The sequence below is a fragment of the Kogia breviceps genome, chromosome 7 (assembly GCF_026419965.1).
Source record: "Kogia breviceps isolate mKogBre1 chromosome 7, mKogBre1 haplotype 1, whole genome shotgun sequence".
Taxonomy (NCBI): Eukaryota; Metazoa; Chordata; class Mammalia; order Artiodactyla; family Physeteridae; genus Kogia; species Kogia breviceps.
This window is the reverse complement of record NC_081316.1, coordinates 14,898,063-14,917,537: the sequence shown is the minus strand read 5'-3', so window position 1 is coordinate 14,917,537 and position 19,475 is coordinate 14,898,063. Positions and strand designations below refer to the sequence as shown.

At 56.2% G+C, this 19,475-nt stretch overlaps 1 protein-coding gene across 1 annotated transcript; it reads right to left on the bottom strand.

The window, feature by feature from the left end:
* Positions 1-7,611: 7,611 nt before the first annotated feature.
* RPS6KA4 (ribosomal protein S6 kinase A4) lies at positions 7,612-18,252 on the bottom strand. Its single transcript, XM_059069070.2, has 17 exons — positions 18,045-18,252; positions 17,871-17,942; positions 16,957-17,175; positions 16,744-16,859; positions 16,091-16,198; positions 15,806-15,886; positions 15,622-15,725; positions 15,374-15,524; positions 12,911-13,075; positions 11,046-11,174; positions 10,732-10,865; positions 10,541-10,634; positions 9,912-10,085; positions 9,637-9,831; positions 9,164-9,323; positions 8,811-8,974; positions 7,612-8,543 (listed from the first exon to the last, which is right to left on the bottom strand). Exons 1-17 carry the CDS (start codon positions 18,097-18,099, stop codon positions 8,349-8,351), a joined length of 2,316 nt encoding a protein of 771 aa, XP_058925053.1. The 5' UTR covers positions 18,100-18,252; the 3' UTR covers positions 7,612-8,348.
* Between the last annotated feature and the right edge of the window lie 1,223 nt (positions 18,253-19,475).

Here is a 19,475-nt window from a genome sequence, read left to right as displayed (position 1 = left end):
CCAGGAACCCACCCCAGCCTCCTCCCAGGGGACGGGGCATCTCAGGCTGTCACTCAGCTGGCAGTATCAGGCGTCCCAGAGTCTCCTCTGCACATGACTGTCTCCTGAGCCCGAGGGAGAGTCAGAGGGTGTGGAGGGTCCAAGACGGGAGCAGACAGGAGGCAGAAGGGTCCCAGAGGCCCTGGCCTGGTGACTGCTGTCTGCATACCACCCGCAGCAAAGCCCGGCCAGGCACCGCCCACCCACCTGCCCCTGCACCAGCAGGGCAGCTGCCACATGCAGGCACTGCTGGGAGGTGCACCTTATTGAAATCAGTCTCCTTGCCTTTCCTGCTGAAAAGTCCTTACCTTTGAGGTTTTCAGAAATCTGAAAAGAACGGCTGTCTGGACTCCATGTGCCCTTTAAGCAAGGAAGCAAGGGTTTTCTTTCAAGAAAGATGTGGTGCTGGGCTGTCCTGGAGGCGCAGTGGTTGAGAGTCCGCCTGCCGATGCAGGGGACACGGGTTTGTGCCCCGGTCCGGGAGGATCCCACATGCCGCGGAGCGGCTGGGCCCGTGAGCCCTGGCGGCTGAGCCTGCACTTCCGGAGCCTGTGCCCCGAGGCGGGAGAGGCCACAACAGTGAGAGGCCCACGTACCAAAAAAAAAAAAAAAAAAGAAAAGAAAGATATGGTGCAAGACCACACTCACAGGCAGGTAAGCACTGTCCTGTGGAAGCCAGCCTGGGTCTCTGGCTTGGATGGCGGCGACCTCCCTGCCTCGCCCTCAGGGACGCCTCTGCCCTCTGCCGACTCCCCAACCCCCACTCTGCTCCATCATTAGTATTTAGTGACAGCTGGGAGGTGTTCCATGGGCTTTGTGTCTAATCCCCACCACAAGCCCGTGAGGTAGCCAGTATCATTGTCCCCATTTCACGGATAAGGCTACTGCGGCACAGAGAGGTTCAGTAATTTGCCGAAGGTGACCCAGCTAAGAATTGGTGGGTTTTGGAGTCAGGCAGTGAGGCTCCCAGAGGCTGAGCTCTGAGACCCGAGCCCCACCCAGGACCACGAGACCATCCATCCCGCTCGGGGGTCTGAATCCCACACATCCCTGTTGTTAATAAAGCACATCCGGGAACCTGGCGGCGGGGCGGGGCGGGGCGGGGCGGGGGGTGGGTGATAAACAGGAAGAATAAGGTAGTTGCTGCAAAGCTTCTACCCTGAGGCTATGTGCCTCCCTCGGAAAGCCCGGGGACAGCACACTCACACACACACACACACACACACACTCACTCTCACACACTCATATGTTCATGCTCTCACTCACATATACTCAGTCAAACTCACACGACACACATTTTGCTCACACGCATACACATTCACACTCACACAAGCTCACGCACCCTCACACTCAAACACACTCACAACACATTCATGGTGCACAACACACACAGCCACACACCTGTGCAGACACACCTGCACATGTTCACACGCTCTCGGTGCACACACATCCTCACGCTCACACACGTATGTCCTCACATGCACACACATTCGTGTACTCACACGCACGTGGGTGTGTTCCCAACCCCCACCCACGCCCAGCTGGTTGGTTTGTTCTCAAGTTGCTGACAGCACGGCATTCGGGAAAGCTGAGAGCCAGACTCACACTGGATGGTGAGCAGCAGAGGAGGGGCCCCATCTGGTCCCCACACCAGGGGGAGGCAGGGACGCCATCAGCCCTGGTGGAAGCTGCAAGGAGGGCCCTGGGGGCTGTTGGGCAGGGGCTAAGGAGACTGGAGGGTGGGGAGAGCATCCCCGCTGTCTTGCTGGGATATGGGTCCCTGTCGTGGGCGTGCCTGAGCAGATCCTCATTTTCCTTGGGTTCTCTTAATTTCTTTTCAGTTAAGCTGCTGTTTGTGGAGGGCTCACAGTGTGCCCGGTGCCTTGCCAGGGGCCCTGCTGGACACCCCGCGGCTCTCCGTGGTGGGTGCTGTTCTAGCCCCGCTTCACTCAAGCGGCAGTGGAGTCCAGGCCCGGGTGAATGACTTGACAATCGCATGGCTCGGCTCCCAGGTGTCCCAGCCACACCCCGCCTGCCCTCACCGCACGCCAACTCCCTGAGACTCCGTGGGGTTCACTGCCACCTTCTCCACACAGATGTCCTCGCCCATCCCTGCATGGAGAGGAGAGAGGGAGGACCTCCCCACCATCCAGCTCTGGGGCCTCACGTCCCCTCACCATCACAGCCCAGCCAGACTCCAGGCAGAGGAGAGCAGGGCCTCCTGGTGACCTCCAGGACCTCTGCCGAGAAAAACCCGGGCAGGCAGGTAGGCAAGGACTCACTCGGCTGGTGAGGCGCATCCTTTCATTTTCAAGGAGGCAGCACGGCTTGGATCTTGCCCGTGCTGCTGCCAAGTCACGTAAAATGGTAGGATCTTTCTGAAGGGCAGTTCGATCATATATATGGAAAGCCTTTAAAATGTGCACGCGTGGGCACATCCTTTAGCCCATCAATTCCACTTCTAGGAAATGTATCCTAAGGAAATATTTGGACAGGTGAGCAAATATTTGACAAGTACAGGGATGTTCATTGCATCACTGTTTAAAACAGGAAGGAATTGGGACTCCCGTGGTGGTCCAGTGGCTAAGACTCCACGCTCCCAATGCAGGGGGCTCGGGTTCGATCCCTGGTCAGGGAACTAGATCTCGCATGCATGCCGCAACTAAAAAAAGATCCCACATGCCACAACAAAGACCCCGCATGCCTCAACTAAGACCCAGCGCAGCCAAATAAATAAATATTTTAAAAAAAAAAAAAACAGCGAGGAATTGAAAACAGCCCAAGTAGCCAAAAATAGAGAAGGTCTAAATAAATCATAATATACCCACGCAATAGAATATTATGAGACTACAAAAAAAAGTTTCATGTAATTATTGACATACAATCTATGTCTGAGTTTACGACAGGCTATAACAACTTATTTATATTTGATACCATTTCCATTAAAAATCTATCAGTAAAAATCAGAAAGTGAATACATCAAAATGTTAACTAACACAGATTATCTATGGAGAGTTACGCCACCGATTCGTTTCCATTTTTTCCTTTTTGCATTTTCTGATTTTTTTCTAAAATTGACATTCGGTGAAGGTGAATTTTTTCAATCATATGTACATATTATTATATTGGTTTGACTATCCATGAAATATTCCTGAAAAACTACATAAGAACTGGTAACATTGATGCCTCTGTTAACAAAAGGTCAGTGGCTAAGGGTCAGGACATATGGAAGAAAATTTTTTTCACTATGTAGCCTTTGAATTTTGAACCATATGAGTTTATTTATGGAAAAACCCAAACAAACTTTTTGGCCAACCCAATACAAATAAAAACTAAATTTAAATTTTGAAACAAACAAAAGATTTATGGGGCATCTTTGACATTTCACAAACCACATTTTTGTGTAGCAGTGAATGTGGAAGGAGACTATTTATATGAAAGTTGCAAACTCAGATACCTAGAGGTTTCAGGAAGATAAATGAGGGACTGAGCTGGTATGGGCAATAGAGAGTGGTGGGGACTGGGGCCAACTGGAAAGCAGGGGCCCTCTCTATGTCGCAACACGATTCTGCTTTGGCTGATCAGGCCATCAATAAAAGTCAAACATCCAGGCTTTAGGGCTTCCCTGGTGGCGCAGTGGTTGAGAATCCGCCTGCCGATGCAGGGGACACGGGTTCGTGCCCCGGTCCGGGAAGATCCCACGTGCCGCGGAGCGGCTGGGCCCGTGAGCCATGGCCGCTGGGCCTGCGCGTCCGGAGCCTGCGCTCCGCAATGGGAGAGGCCACAGCGGTGAGAGGCCCGCATACCACAAAAAAAAAAAAAAAAAAAAAATCCAGGCTTTCATACGCAATTTCTCATTTTGAAACATGTGCTGGGTCCTCCCCGGTGGTCCAGTGGTTAACGCAGGGTGCCTGGGTTTGATCCACACTCCCAATGCAGGGGGCCCGGGTTTGATCCCTGGTCAAGAAACTAGATCCTGCACGCTGCAACTAAGATCCCGCATGCCACAACTAAAGATCCCACACGTGGCAACGAATATCCAGCGTGCCACAACTAAGACCCAGCGCAGGCAAATAATAAATAAGTAAACAAACAAACGTGCTATCTCCCCCGCCCCCCAAAATAACAAGTCTCTATAGGCCAGGCGCTGGCACCAGTTTGCAATCCCTACTACATTATTGTGGAATATTCTTGTTGAGAGATGCAGGGGATGTTAAGGAGGGGTCAAATGGTGGTTGCAAGGCACAGACTAAAAGCAAACACCCCGACATCAGTTCTAACAGCAGCTGGTTAACAGTGACTTGGAGGGAGGTGAAAGTTTAAGGGCTGCCAGGCCTTCTCAAGGGCATCCGCATTTTAACAGAGCTGGGAGCCCGAGCCTACCCTCTGAGGCCATTTAAGAGTGGAATTAGAAGCTCAATGCAGAAAGGTGAGCCCTTCCAGCTCTCCAGGAAGACACAGCCTCCATGTAAGGCTGGGCTGGTCAGAGACCAAAGTCAAGGCATAGAAGCAGGCTGCCAGACCGCAGCCCTGATCACTTGCCTCTGGGCTCCCCACTTCCCTGCCTGTGGCTGCCCTCTCCCCGCCCACTCTGCTTGGTCACACCCTGTCCAGCTTACAGCCCAAGTCTCATCTGTCTCCCTGCAGGTTCCCTGACCACTCAGGGTAGAGGCAGGACTCAGATCAAGGCTGCTCATTCCTCTTAGCCCCAGCCCCTTCCATCCAACAGGCTCCCTCCTTGAGGTTACTCCTATCCTCTGAGTCTCATGAAATGAGACTAGGAAGACCTACCTCTTTCTTAGGGTGGCTGTGAGTTATGTGGGATGAAGGGTGAGGAAATTGCAGATAAGAGACCACTTTTTATCCATCAGAGTAGCAAAGATTTTATCACTGAGTGATAACACTCAGTGCTTGTGAGCATAAAATGAAATGCGACATTTTCATACCCTGCTTCTGAGACTGTATGCCAGTATATTTGTGAATGGCTGTTTGAAAGTATATTTCAAAGTATATATCAAAGTATGTAGGCAAATCTACAAAACAGGATTTAGATGATGGTTGTCTAGGGCTGGAAGGTCCAGGGGAAAGGCAGAGTGACTGCCAGTGGGCACAGAGTTTCTTTTGGAGGTGAAAAAAGTGTTCCAAAACTAGACTGCAATGATGGTTGTACAACTCCGAACATTCTAAAACTCACTGGGGAATTCCCTGGCAGTCCAGTGGTTAGGACTTGGCGCTTTCACTGCCCGGGCCCGAGTTCAATCCCTGGTCAGGGAACTAAGATACAAAAAAAAAAAAAAAAAAAGTGACCAAAAAAAAAAAGCTTTACTGAGATATTTTTAATTGAGGTATAATTTATATACCACATTATTCACCCATTTGAGAGGACAGTTCGGTGATTTTTTTTTTTTTTTTTTTTTGGCCCTTCTGCTCGACGCGGCTTGTAGGATTTTAGTCCCCCGACCAGGGATTGAACCCGGCCCCCAGCAGTGAAAGCGCCCAGTCCTAACCACTGGATCATCAGGGAATTCCCTCAATAAAGCTATTGGTAAATTTTTATTTACTTATTTGTTTATTTTGGCTGCGTTGGGTCTTCGGGCTTTCTCTAGTTGCCGCGAGCTGGGCCTACTCTTCGTTGTGGTGCGCGGGCTTCTCATCGCGGTGGCTTGTCTTGTCGCCGAGCACCGGCTCTAGAGCGCAGGCTCAGTAGTTGTGGTGCAGCGGCTTAGTTGCTCCGCGGCATGTGGGGTCTTCCTGGACCAGGGATCGAACTGGTGTCCCCTGCATTGGCAGGCAGATTCTTAACCACTGCGCCACCAGGCAAGTCCAAGCTAATTTTTAAATGCACAGATTTATGTGCAAACTTGTCTCCGCATCATTTATGATAGAAACAAAGTTTTAAACAATCCAAACATCCAGCCTTGGGGTAAAATTAAAGCCCATCCTCACTACAGAACTCCTATGGTCGAGGGAAGTCTGGAATCAGACCACCGGGATGGAAGGCACTTCTAGCTGAGTGACCTTGAGCACGGTGCTGACCTTCACTGAGGCTCACTTTTCCCCTCTATTAAATGGAAATGGTGTTTTCGTCATCAGCTAGTCGTGGGGAGTCAATGAGATAAGTCATGTAGTGTTCAGCGCAGTCCCTGCGCACTGGAAGACCTCAGTAAATCCCAGTAAATACTTGGTCATTAAATGACCCCACTCTCATGTGTGTGTTCATTCTCGAGTTCATCCTGACAGCGATATGACTCCCTCTTGACAAATGGGGAAGCCTGGGACTGCTAGGTGACTTACTCAGGTCACCCGGTCAGTAAAATAAGAGTCAGAATTAGCGATGCTTTCCCCTCCCCTCCCTCTGACCTTCTCCTGGGCCCCCCTCTCCTCCCTCAGACCCATAGGATGGGATACAGTTGGGTGTTCCCACCCCCCCCAACTGCCCTTCCACACCCATGGGGTCCCACCTGCCCACCAGGCCCACCTGGCTTTGCCCTGACTTCAGCATCTGTGGGGCCCCAGCTCCTGTCCCCAGGCCTCCAGTTTCCTCCTCCTCTAAGAGGCAAACCTCAGAACAGGAGGGGAAGGTCCACTCTGAGATGACCCCACAGGGTGGCTATGGGGAGAGAAGGCCTGGAGCAGCCCAGAGCAGTGTCCAGGCAGGGGGCTGGGGCTCTCAGGACACCTGCACAATACGAACAAATAGCCCTGACCTGGGGGGGGCATAGAGGTGCTTAGGCCAAACTGCTCTATGGCCACAACCACCCAGTAGGGATCACACAAGGGCAGTCTCACTCCCCCTGAGAGGGGCACACTCTAATCACAGCCACAGCCATGGGTATGAGCTGCTCCCCTCCTGCTCTCCCTCCCTGACAGGAACCGAGCCCTGTCCAACTGACCTCTCTCTAGGGACCACCCCTTCTCCTGCTCTCCACCCAATGAGGTTGCAGAGGGGAGTCTAAGATCCAGATCTAAGCCAATCAGCACACTGCATCCCTGGCCACAGTGATTGATTCAGGGTAGGCACTTGACCTAAATGGATCCAATTGGAGTTACATCTCAGGATTCCTGCCAGGAATGCTAAAACAATGACTCTCTTTATCACGAGATTTCAATCTGGAGCCCCCTGGAGCACCTGCCACCCATCTTGGGGCCAAAAGGAGAGTCCTCCAAGTCTGCAACACCACCAGAAAAACCCACAACAGAATAAAAAACTGAGACTGGGGAGCTGAGTCCTGATCGTATGTTTGCATCCTGATCAGGTCTTGCCTGAAGCTACCCCTGGATTGTGTAGTTCAAAAAGCCTAAAAATCCTGTTCTGTTGAAGCAAGTTTAGGTTGGGTTTTCTATTACTTACAACCAGGAGAATCCTAAATGATACATGGCAGAGGTGTCAGATACACACCCAAGATAACTGTTTGACCCTCATGTCAAAAGCCAAGGACAAAGGGTACCATCTTACCCAGAAGGGTCTGCCCTGTCCCTCCTCTTTGGGGTCTCAGGCCCTGTTGGCTGGAAGGTAGCCCCTTCCAGGATCTCTGCCCATACACACCAACACATACACACACACATGCCACATACAGCACTGGGTAGACTTTTATTTTAAAGTCAAAGGCACAGCCTGGATGGGCTGAGGCAGTGACTGTGGATGCCCACCCCAGACCCCCAAGGTGCCACCCCCAGCTAGGGGCAGCTGTGCCAAAGGGGAGGGGATGGGTGAGAAGGGGGCCTCCCCTTTTAGGGGGTCGCCTACCTCCTTCCTTAGCCTCAATAGGGGGAAGCAGGTGACATGAAGTGAGGCAGAAATGCTTCAGGGGGTCCCCCAGGGCCTCTCACTGAGCACCCCCGACACAGGTCTTTGGTGGACGTAATTGCACACAGTCCATAAAGTGACAGCTTGAGGGGTGCCCCCTCCCAAGAGCAGGACCTCAGGGGAGGACAGGGGAGAGGTCCCAGTTTCTCCCTGTGGCAACTCAGTGCTTAGAAATGGAGGAGAAGCCCTTCCCTGCCGGGGCAGCCCCCTGGGGGAGAACTGCCTTCCACCAGATGAGGCAGCATCTAGGCAGAGGGCCCCCCACTCCACTCCCCAGAAGGCCCCCTCCCTCCCTGCATCTCCAACTCTATCTGGTAAGACATTAAAAAAAATTCTCTGCTTATAAAAATACTTCTGCTCTGTCTGGGGGTGGGGGAAGGGGGAGGGGAGAGAAGGGTAACAATCCCTGGGGGTGGGGCGGAGCGATGCAGGAGGCCTGGGGGCAGTGAGCCAGCCTCCTAGAACACAGCCCCGACCGGGGAGGGGGTCACAGTGACGGGGGCTAGGAGGGGGGCAGGGGACCGTTGGCTCGTCGGGGGGCTCCCTTGGCGGCGGGTGCCCGACCCGGGACGGCGGGCACGGGGGAGACGCGGCGGGAAGTGGCGGCGCTCCGCAGTTTCTGTTTCCGCCGCTTTGCCAGCGGCGCGTTTTCCACGCTCTTCAAGAAGAAACCCTCGCGTTTGCCCCGATTGAACGCCTGGCGGAAAGGAGGCGGTAAGTTCCACAGGCCCGGCCTCGACTTCCAAATCCTAGCTTTGGCCCCCATCCCAGGCCTTCCTTCCCATACCACTAGGTCAGGGCCAACAGGTCTTTGGCCTCCAGCCTCTCAAACGGTCAGGGTCCCGACAGGTCAGAGGCCTGGACTCGGCTGAACTCAACCTTTCAGGACTCTGCGAAGTCGCCCCCCCGCAGGCTCCGCCTCTCCAGCCTCGGTCCCCCACCCCCCGCAGGCCCCGCCCCTCACCAGAAAGGTGGCGTTGAGCCCGGAGCGCACAGCTGGCCCCGAGGACTCCAGCACGTCCGGCGTCCGTAGCGGAGGCGAGGAGCGCGCGCTGCCGTCCTGCAGCCACGAGCTGCCCCGCAGTCCCTCGAGCTTCAGCCGTTTGGTGGGGTCCACAGTCAGGAGCCCTGGTGTCAGGACGGGGGAAGTGTTGGGGGGCTGTGTGTAGAGGCTGCGCCCCAGAGACATCCTAGCAGCCCCACTCTCCTCCCCACAAGTCCCCCACCAGGACACCTGACCCAGTAGCAACCCCTGTCCCATCATGACCCCATGACCTCCCCGTCCCCAACCATGATCTGTGACCTCCGGCTTCGCACCTCGGACCAGCTCCTTGGCTTCCTCAGACACGCCTTGCCAGGCCTCCCCGTCGAGGGAGAAGCGCCCCTCTCGGATCTTGCACATTATCTCTGCCGCCTGGCTCTGCCCGCCCTGGCCTGAGGCACCCTGGAAGGGGACCTGGCCTGACAGCATCATGTACTGGGGGATGAAAAGGGAGACCAGTCCAGACTAGGGGGCCAGTGGAGACCAGGAGACTTAAGCCACTGACTTAAGCCACTGCAGGACCATTCACCCTCTCCAAGAGGCTAACTCCTGAGGCCCATGGGTTATGAACTCTGACTTCCAACTCCTAAAACTAGGATGCCCGGACCCCAGCACCAAAGAGACCTCGCCTCTGTATTAGGACAACTTCTGACCCCAGCCTCAGACCAAACCCTGCCACCCCAACAAGAGAACTCCTGTCCCCAAGCTCGGAGGACCCTGACATCTCCTCGGAGACCCCGTCCCATACCAGAATGACGCCGAGGCTCCAGAGGTCACAGGACTCGTCGTAGCCCTGCTGCGCCAGCAGCTCGGGGGCCGCGTACTGCAGCGTAAAGCAGGGTGTCTGCATGGGCCCCGCTGGGCTCTGCGGGCGCAGATGCGCGAACCCGAAGTCGATGATCTTCACCGGGGCTCCGGGCGTATCATCGGCGTACAGGATGTTCTATGAGGGCGGCGAGGCGGCCGTCAGAGACTGGCCCTCCGCGCCGAAGCCCTCCCAGCCCGCTGAGGCCCCGCGCCCACCTCGGGCTTTAGGTCGCGGTGCACCACCCCCGCCTCCTCGTGCATGAAGCTCACGGCCGACACGAGGCTGCGCAGGATCTGGCTCGCCTCGGACTCGCTGAAGTGCCGCTTCTTGCGGATGTGCTCCAGCAGCTCCCCACCCTGCAGTAGCTCCAGGACCAGGTACGTATGCAGCTGCGGGCAGCGGACGGCGCGACGGGCCAAGGTCACCACCTGGGTTACTGTCACCACCTACCCACCGCCAGCCAGATCCTGCCCCGCGGTCAACATCAAGCTCCGCCCCCGGCTTCAGGCCCCGTCCGTGTTCGAACCCTGACCTCAAGACCACCCCAAGAACCACCTTAGGACTCGCTTCAGTTTCTACCCCCTACTTTTTCCAGGCCCCCGTCCCTTTGGCCACCTTAAAACCCGCCGCCCTAAATCCTCCCCCTGCCCCGTTCCCTTGGCCATCCGCAGTTCCGCCTTCCGGTCCTCAGGCCCTACTCTCCTGAAATCCCACTCCCCTGACCTCCAGGTCCTCAGGCCCCGCCCACGGCGCTCTCAGGCCCCGCCTCCTGTCCTCCTCCCCGCCCCCTCCACGGGCAGGCTCTGGCGTCCCTGCGCTCCGCCCTAGCCCAGGAAGGCGTCACCTGGTCCTGATGCACTTCGTGCAGCTTCACCACGTTGGGGTGCGACTGGCACAGCCGCAGGGCGGCCACTTCGCGCTGCGTGTTCGCCTCCAGCCTGGCGGCAAGGCAGGCGGGGTCAGGACAGCTGACCTCCGGCCCCCGTCCTCCCCGAATCCGTTCAGCAGAACCCCGCCCACCCCGGGCCCGCCCACCTGCGGCTGAGGATTTTGACCGCGAACTCTTGGCCGTTCTGTAGCTGGCGGCAGCGGCGACACACGGAGAAGCTACCCTGGCCCAGCGCGGGTTCCCGCAGGTCCAGTTCGTACTGCTGGAAGAAGGGCGAGTCCTGGGGGCGAAGGGGACGCGTCAGAGGTCCTACCAGGAGCCTTGCGGCCACGCCACGCCCCAGTTCAGAGAGGCTACGGACCTCACCGAAGCCACAGCGTGCGCCTGCTGAAGCCAGATGTGGAGTCCCCCAAACCCAGATGCCCCCAAGCCCACTTCTCCCCACCCTGGCCTAACCCACCTGCATCATGGCGCTCCTGGCCAACGCTGCCCGGCCAGGCCGGTCTCCGGCAGTAGACGCTTCCAGCACATCGGTCATCACCGCGTTGTTGTGGTCAAACAGGATGGACGGTGCCACGAAGGAGTATCCCTGGCGGAGGAGGGGTGTTGTCAGGGGTGGATGGGGGTGCAGATGGAGTCCCTGAAGGCCCAGACCCAGCGGGAAGGAGGGCGGGGGCAGAGGAAAGACCCTGGAGTAGGGGATATTGCTTTTGCATCCTGGTGCACACAGGACGTGTGGACATTTTATTCCTCCTTGTCCTATGATCTCTTGGGGCCATGTCTGCTCCCCCACCAGTCTGTGACTCTACCTTTCTCATCACAGTGATCCCCCCAAGTGCCAAGGGCATCATCTGGCACAGTGTAGTGGCCCAGCATATGATAGGCTGAATACATGAAAGAACTATGGCCTGGCATCACACATAACTTAGGAGAATTCAACTCTACCCGCTTAGGACATTTTATCCTAGGCTTTCTTTATTCCTTCTTTTCAAATCAAACTTTGGCCTCCTCTGCAAGGGGGGGCTACTGAGGAAACGTAAAGAGAAACCAAAGTTAATTCTTTGCCTTTCCTAACAATCCACATCCTGGCAATTCAAAGGACTCTCAAGGGCAATTTTAACAATGTGTTGTTTTCTCCTAAAAATGCAGCGCCACTGTGCACTAGAATGCAAGCTCCACATGGGAGGTATTATCATCTGTCAAGTTTATTGTTACGTCCCCAGTGCCCAGGTCAGTGCCTGGCACACTGAAGGCACTCAATACTTACTTTTGAATCATTAAATGAATGAATGAAAGTAACCACTGATTCACAAGAAAACTTGCCCACTAGGACTGGGAGATCGAGGATGGATCACAGTAGATAGAGGGATATTCAAGCACAGAGCTGTCCCTTGTGAGAGCTTCACAGAGGGGAAGTGATCCATACTTGATATTGGCCTATTCTTATTTAATATTTATGGACCATGTCCTACAGGCCAGGCCCCCAAGCTGGACTCAGGGACACAGAAATTACAAAACACATAGTCCCTGCCCTCTGGGAGCTTCAGACCAGGTGAGGCAGTCTCAGTCAGCGTCGGGATAAAAGCTGACAAACTGCTTCGAAGGAGATTTTGTCTGTAGCAGGCTGGTGCACAAGGAAAGGGTGACCCCGGGCCAGAGGAGCAGGGAAGACTTCACATGCGGACAGCACTGGACAGCAAGACTTGAATTTTGCCAGGTGAGCAACTATTCCCTCCAGGTTGAGGGAACCACATATGCAAAGGTACAGAGGCGTGTTCTGGAGCCTCTGAGCAGTTCAGAGGTGCTAGAGCACTGAGTGGAATAACAGAGTGCTGAGGCTAGGGCGCTGAGCAGAGACCACATCATGCAAGGCCTTGTATGCCGAGCAAAGGAGTTGGGACTTGTCCAACAGGCCTAAGCTTCTAAAACTGGGTGGAGGGGGCCTATGCCCCCAGGAATGTGATATGGTATGCCAAAGGGACATGCAAAGCCACAGTATAAACAAGGCATCTCTTCCTAAGTGTCTCCTTAAGCAAGTGAATAATTTAAAACAGTATTTTTACATAACAATAAAGAGATATGATGGAGAAGAAGGGAAATTAACATGAAATTTCAAGATAAACCAGGAAATTCAAAGGCATGTCCTACCAAGGTGGTCTCTATGACTGACAATTGTAGGTTCCGCGGGAGTAGAGAGATCTAGAGGAGATGCTGACTCCTGATCAGGGCACAGGGCCTATGCAGTGCCCACAGGTCAGCCAGGGCTGAGGCTGGCAGCAGCATCCTGCCTCCCCCGCATCTGTGGTTCTATGAACGCTCACTCACCTGGAAGATGCGAGGATCCCCAGGTGGGGGGCTTCCAGGGGGTGAGTAGACAGGCTCCAGCCGGGTAAATTCCTCTGCAAAGTTGCCCACATCCAGCTCTGAGCGGATCTGGGGTCGGAATGGGGCTGGAATCTTCCTGGAAGCCAGAGCAGCCCAGTCCAGACCCTGGAGAAAAGGAATGAGAGATAGGGGGTCAAAGGGCAGGAAGTGGAAACCCCTGTCCACTCAGGCCACCCTCACCAGGCAGCTCCTCAGTGAGGCAAAGGTCTCACTGGCATTTGTGTGGGAAGCTGTTCTTCCTGCTTCCCCAGCTTCTGTTTCCCTTCCTCTGATAACAGAATCCCTATTTCTCTTGGAGAACCACCCCTCCACCTCACTCAGCCAATTCTGGGGCTTTTAATAGAATTGATGTGCCAAAAAAACCAAATCTCTTTCTCCTACTGGACTTAAATCTGGGAGGATATGGGCCTGGAACTGCTGGGGACCCCCTCAATGTCTAATGATGAAGTACCTGTGCAGAAAAGCAGAACCAAGAGACAAAGAAATTCCTAATAACACAGATTCAGCACCTGGATGCAGCCTTGCCTAAAGTCGGACCACTTTTCCTTGGACTTTTCATTTATGGGAGCTAAAACATTCCTTTTATGTGTAAACTAGTATGGCGGAGCCTGTTCGTTGCCTGCCCAACATCCATTCTCCTGGTCTTCCTTACTACTACAGCCCCAATTTTATTTCAGGAACCAATGTACACAAAAAATAGTATTTTATAAACTTCCTTGCAGCTAGCAGCGACCAATTACTTGTAAGCAAAAATTACGAGGTAGGAATCCAGGGAAAGAGCCTGAAAAAGAGGGTGAACAGTTGGTAAGGTGCCCTTTTTGCCCTTCCACTCGTTCTTCTTCGTGCTTCCCACCTGGAGAGCAACCTAGATAGCAAGAGCTCCAGCAGTCATCTTGTACCACGAGGCAACCTTGGGGACAGAGGCTACGGTGCTAAGAATAGAGGAGCATTTAAAAAGGAAAAAAAAAAAAAAAATTGAACTTGGCTTCATGAAGACACCACAGCAGCCCCAGCCTGCCAACTTCTGGATTTCTTTTATGTGAGAAAATGAATAAATAAATAGACGTCTATCTTGTTTAGACCACTATTCATTCCTATCTCTGTTCTTAGCAGCCAGACTCTATTCCACAGATATCACCATCTTGAGTTGGACTTTTTGTCACTTGCAGCCTAGAGGCCTGGCCTGGGCTTGAAGGCCCCAGTTCTGGCACCAGGGACCTGAGCATTGCTATCACCAAAGAGGCTGTCTCAAGAGAAGGGGGAATAAGGGCACCATCAGGCCTCGAAAACCTTGGGGCGCCTCTCCAGTGTGACTACTGGTCCACCTACTCCCAGCACCTAGGGCCTGGCATGTGCTCAGGGTGGGTTGAGGAATTCACTTAAGGAAACTGACACTGTTCCGTCACTTCGCCCACAAAGGGACATCTTCACTGCAGAGGCTTAGACTCCTGTCTGAGAAAGCTTCTCTGAGGGCCCTTCCAAGCAGTACTTGCTGGGAAGATTCAAGGAGACGGCACTCATAGCAAGGGTAACTGGATGCCTGGCCCACTATAAGTGCCCATAAGCGGATGCTTTTGTTTCTACATCAGACAAGGCAAATTTAATACCCCCATGTAAACAGAACGTAACAGTTAAGAGCATGGCCTTCAAGCCACCCAGATGCGGGTTTAAATCGGAGCTCCATCACTTAGCTCAGTGATCTTGGGCAAATTACTTAACCTCTCTGAACCTCAGTTTCCTCATCTGTAAAGATGAAGATAATCAGGAAGGTTCTGAGGCTTACATGAAATAATGCAAGCAATGGGCCAAGACACAGGTGTTCACTGTTACGGGGCCCTGCTAGGCAATGATGCTGGCCAGGCATAGTGTCCAAGCCAGTGAGGTCTCACGAGGACAGAATTCACGCTGCACTGCACCTTAAACTGTGTGTGCTTTTAACAAGTGAACAAAACCCACGTGGTTGATTCAGACATGTCCATCTGAAGAACAGGCACACAGCCTGTACAGGTACAAAGACCAAAACCCTGAGTGGATGCAAGAGTCATAAGATTTGGGCTGACAGCAGACCTGGGGTCTGTTCCCAGCTCTACACTTTTACTGTGTGATCTTGGGCAAGTCACCTTGCTCCTCTGAACCTGTCCAATGAAAAGACTGATGAATTCATTCTCAAGCCCCTGCCAGCCCTACCAGGCAACGAACCTAGAATGCTTTCCTGCAAGAACACATCTTCCAAGTTTCAATAGAGACGGCCGAGAAGACAAGCCTGCTTTCTTTATCTGAGAGGTTTTCCAAATCAAGTGAAACTGGCCAGCCTCAGACCATCCCTCCAGTGTCCCCCAACCCAGAGCAGTAGCCTGGCCCCGGTGTGTGCAGACAGGTATGGGGGCGAGCCAGGAGCCTCACCTGGAAGAAGGGGTGGTTCTTAACTTCCTGCGCCCCCTGGTGTCCTGCACCCAGCCGCTTCTTGGGGTCCTTGCAAAGTAGCCGCTGCAGTAGATCCTGTGCCACTGGCCCGATCCGGGGGGGGAAGGGAGGGGAGCACTTCAGGATCCGTCTGGGAGGATTGGTTGGGGGGGCGTCAGGGGCAGCAAGCCCCCCCCTCCAGCCCTGCCCAGGCCCCTCGGCCGCCCTCTGCTTCCAACCCTGCTCACCGAGACACCTCTGCCTGCGTGTTCCTCTCGCCCTCCAGGGTGAAGGGCGAAGCCCCTGTCAGCAGCTCGAAGAGCAGGATGCCTAGGCTCCACCAGTCCACAGCCTGCGGGGCAGAGCCAGGGTGAGAGCCTGCGGCCACCCCTAGCTCACCACACCCACCCCTCTGCTCCCCTGCCAACCCACCTTGCCGTGGCCCGACTTGCTGCGGATAATCTCAGGGGCCATGTACTCGATGGTGCCACAGAAGGAGAAGGTCCGCTCTTTCTGGGGGGACAAGAGGACCCGCCCAAGGCTCAGAGTAAGACTCGCTGGACTCGTGAGGGTCGGAGCGGTGGGAACTCCCGAAGGCAGGGCCTGCGTCTACTCCCTCGGCACCCCCAGGAAACGCAGAGCCAGGCATGGAGCAGGAGCCGGGAAGGGAAGGCCTGCATATGGGGCTGCAGGCAGCCGAGACAGCCCTTCACTCACCTCCTCTGTCAGGAACTCCTTGCTAAGCCCAAAGTCCGTGAGGACGATGTGGCCCTCGGAGTCCAGGAGCACGTTCTCCAGCTTCAGATCTCGGTAGATGATGCCCAGCTGACAGGAGCAAGAAGGCACTGAGGATCCCTGAGGATGCCTCCCCCGACACCCTCTGCTGCTGAAGCTCCTGTCCCTGCACCTGGTCCCTGGGGAAGGGGATCTCCAGTGCTGGTGGGGGGCCGGGGTGGGACTGGGCCGTCGGATAGGAAAAGCCATTTAAGATGTAAAAGCAAGGAAGAGGACGCCATGGAGAGGCCGCAGGGGAGCAGGACCCCCAAGTTCCCAGGGAGAGGAGCCCCATCTCATGACGGCTTTGGGAGCCAAGGCATGAGGTCTCCGTTTGCAGAAGTTCTGTGGACGTGGCCCCAGGAAGCAGCCTCGAGTTCCCTGTGAGAGGAAAGCCCCTTCGAAGAAACCCCAGGGGAGGAGACCCCACCAGGCAGCACCGAGGCCTTCCTTCCAGGAGGCCTAAGGGAAGCAGCTCCCGTCCCCACCGAGGCCACCAGCCCTCAGAAAGCCCAAGGCCGCTATGTTCACAGGCCCCTTCTAAGGCCCAGGCCCAGTCCCCACGGTCACAGCCAGGTGGCCAGGTCCTCACCCACCTTGTGCAGGTGTTCCAGGGCCAGCACGATCTCGCCCCCATACACGCGCACCTCAGCCTCCTTGAAGTACTGGCGCTGGTAGAGGTGGGTGAACATTTCGCCGCCGTTCACATAGTCTGGGGGCGGGGGTGGGTGAAAGTTGCGACGTAGGCCCCTTGGGTGGCCCTCCCCCCGCCTCCATGGCCCCCGGGGTTGGAAGGTGTCTGCCCTTACCCAGGATGAGGTGCAGCTTGGCATCCGTCTGGAAGGCGTAGTGCAGCGTGACCAGGAAGGGTGCCTGGCGCACCAGCTCCAGCACGGAGCGCTCGGTGCGCGTGTGCTCCTGCGTCTTGGCTCGCTGCACCAGCGCCGCCTTGCGCAGCACCTTCATGGCATACAGCTTCCCCGCGTCGTGCCCGCCCGCCTTCCGCACCAGGAACACCTTCCCGTAGGCTGTGGGAGCAGCGAGTGGGCGGAGGGTAGGCCATGAACAGGAGGATGGTGCAGACTGGTGAGGGTGGGCACGCTGCCAAGCCAGGAGGGTGTGCAAGTCGGGGGAAGGAGCTGGGGTGAGAGGCAGGTGGGCAAAAACTGGCAGAGCCTTCTAAGGAAAAGGTGTGCACAGCCCCAGGCGGGTACTCAGCAAAACCAGGGAGGGGATATGCAAACCAGGCTGGGGGGCACACAACTCCGGGAGGCCTGCAGCAGGGGTGGGGGTGGGGTGGAGGGCGGGTCATGTGAAAACCTGTGGAAGATGAGACAGATGCAAGAGGATGCAAAGCCAAGGAAGGGAGGCAGAGGTGCATGCAGACGGGGGGTGGGGAGGGACGGTCAAACCCGAGGAGGGGAGTTTGCAAAGTGGGGGAGAGGGCTCTCATATCTCGCAAGGGGAGGAGCTGTGAAATCACACAGGAGAGCTGCAAGGCCCCCAAGAGTGCTGGCAGATCCGGGAGGACCTTCCAGGAAGGAGCAACGTCAACGTGGAGCAGCCCTGGGAGTCGGCATGCAATCCATGGCAGGGCAGGGCAAAGCAGGAAAGGCAGGGAGAGGCTGGGGGGCACTGCCGGTGGCCTGGCCCAACCCAGGTGGGTGTGCAAGCGGGAGGCCCGGGGCACCTTGCCTGGGACACCTGCCGGTGTGTTCCTCACCTCCGGTGCCCAGCACCTTGAGCAGCTGGAAGTTCTCCACGCCCACCTTCTCCTCGTGCCCGGTCAGGTTGGCTGCGGGCACAGGGGGCAAATGAACCCAGCCAGTGCATGAACCCTCCCAACCGGCCTCGTTAGCCATCACCCGGCCTGCACCCCGGGCCACCGCTGCCCCACCTTCGGTGATCTGCAGCTCCACCGCACAGCCCTCATCCTCGTCCTCGTCCCCCATGGCCGGCGGGTCGCTGGGGCCCGCGAGGCTCAGCTCCGGGCGGCGCCGGTTACATGGCGGCTCCGGCCGGGGCGGGAGCTTCCTGGTGCCGCCTCCGGGGCTGAGGCGGGCGCCGGCGCCGCCTCCCGGCGCGCCGCCTCCCGGCTCCCCGCCCCGAGCGGCCTGAGTCAGGCGCTGGAACGTGACAGCGCCGGGCTACGGGCGGGCGGCAGGGCGGGGCGGATCTCCCGCAGGCGCAGGGGGCTGGTGCTCTGGGCCCCAGGCGACCATGCTGGGGACCTGGGAACACCCCTTAGGAGCCATGCCTGGGGTCCGTGGATAACCTGGAGCCTCTGTGGGGCGGACACTCCCAAGCCAGGTGTTGGCCCCAGGGCGGTAAGTCCACATCAGGCTGTGCCCCAAGGGGGTTGGGGGGTCCCACTCAGGTACTTTAGAGCCTCCTTCCCCTCCAGGGTGCCAGCCCTAAGGGCAGCCAAGCAGCTCTGTCCAATTTTTAGCCACCAGCGAAAAGTGAGAGATTTCACAAAAATCACAACCCACTTGCCTCGTTTCTGATCACTCTTTGACCTCAGCAAATAGGGGAGGGGATCTGTCTGTCGGTCCCCTTGACAGATGAGCAGCCTGAAGCCACACGGCCACCCTTGTCCAGCTACTGCCAGCACAGCCCCAGCCCTGCACCTCTCACCCAGCGTGGCTCTCACTCTTGGTGCTGGGCAGGCTAAGAGGGTCCCAGAAGCCGCCTGGCCCAGCCCAGCTCCCTGTCTATACCCCCCGTAGCCAGCGAGACCCTCTCCCCTGTAGACTTGCCTTTGCAGGGGAGGCCTGGGGACACAGGCACCCTGAGGACCAAGCCCTGTCTCTTTTTTTTTTTTTTTTTTTTTTTTTTTGTGGTACGCGGGCCTCTCACTGTTGTGGCCTCTCCCGTTGCGGAGCACAGGCTCCAGACGCGCAGGCTCAGCGGCCATGGCTCACGGGCCCAGCCGCTCCGCGGCACATGGGATCTTCCCGGACTGGGGCACGAACCCGTATCCCCTGCATCTGCAGGCGGACTCTCAACCACTGCGCCACCAGGGAAGCCCCAAGCCCTGTCTCTGGGCTCCCCTTACCTCCAAGGGGCACCGAGAGGGAGCCCAGCCCGAACCCCAGAAGGGAGGGGCAGCCGATTTTCTGACCGAATCTCTCTAAAGCAAGCGGACCTATAAAAGCACCTCAGCCCCCAGCCACCCTTCACAGCCCACCCAGTGCACGCACCCGATGTGGCTCTGCCCCTTGTGGTTCCCCAAGCCTGGCACAGAGTAGACCTGGAAGAGGGGTGTCAGAGCCACATAGGGGTGGCCTGCTCTCCCCATCAGGCCCAGAGCCTTGTCCCCCTCCCT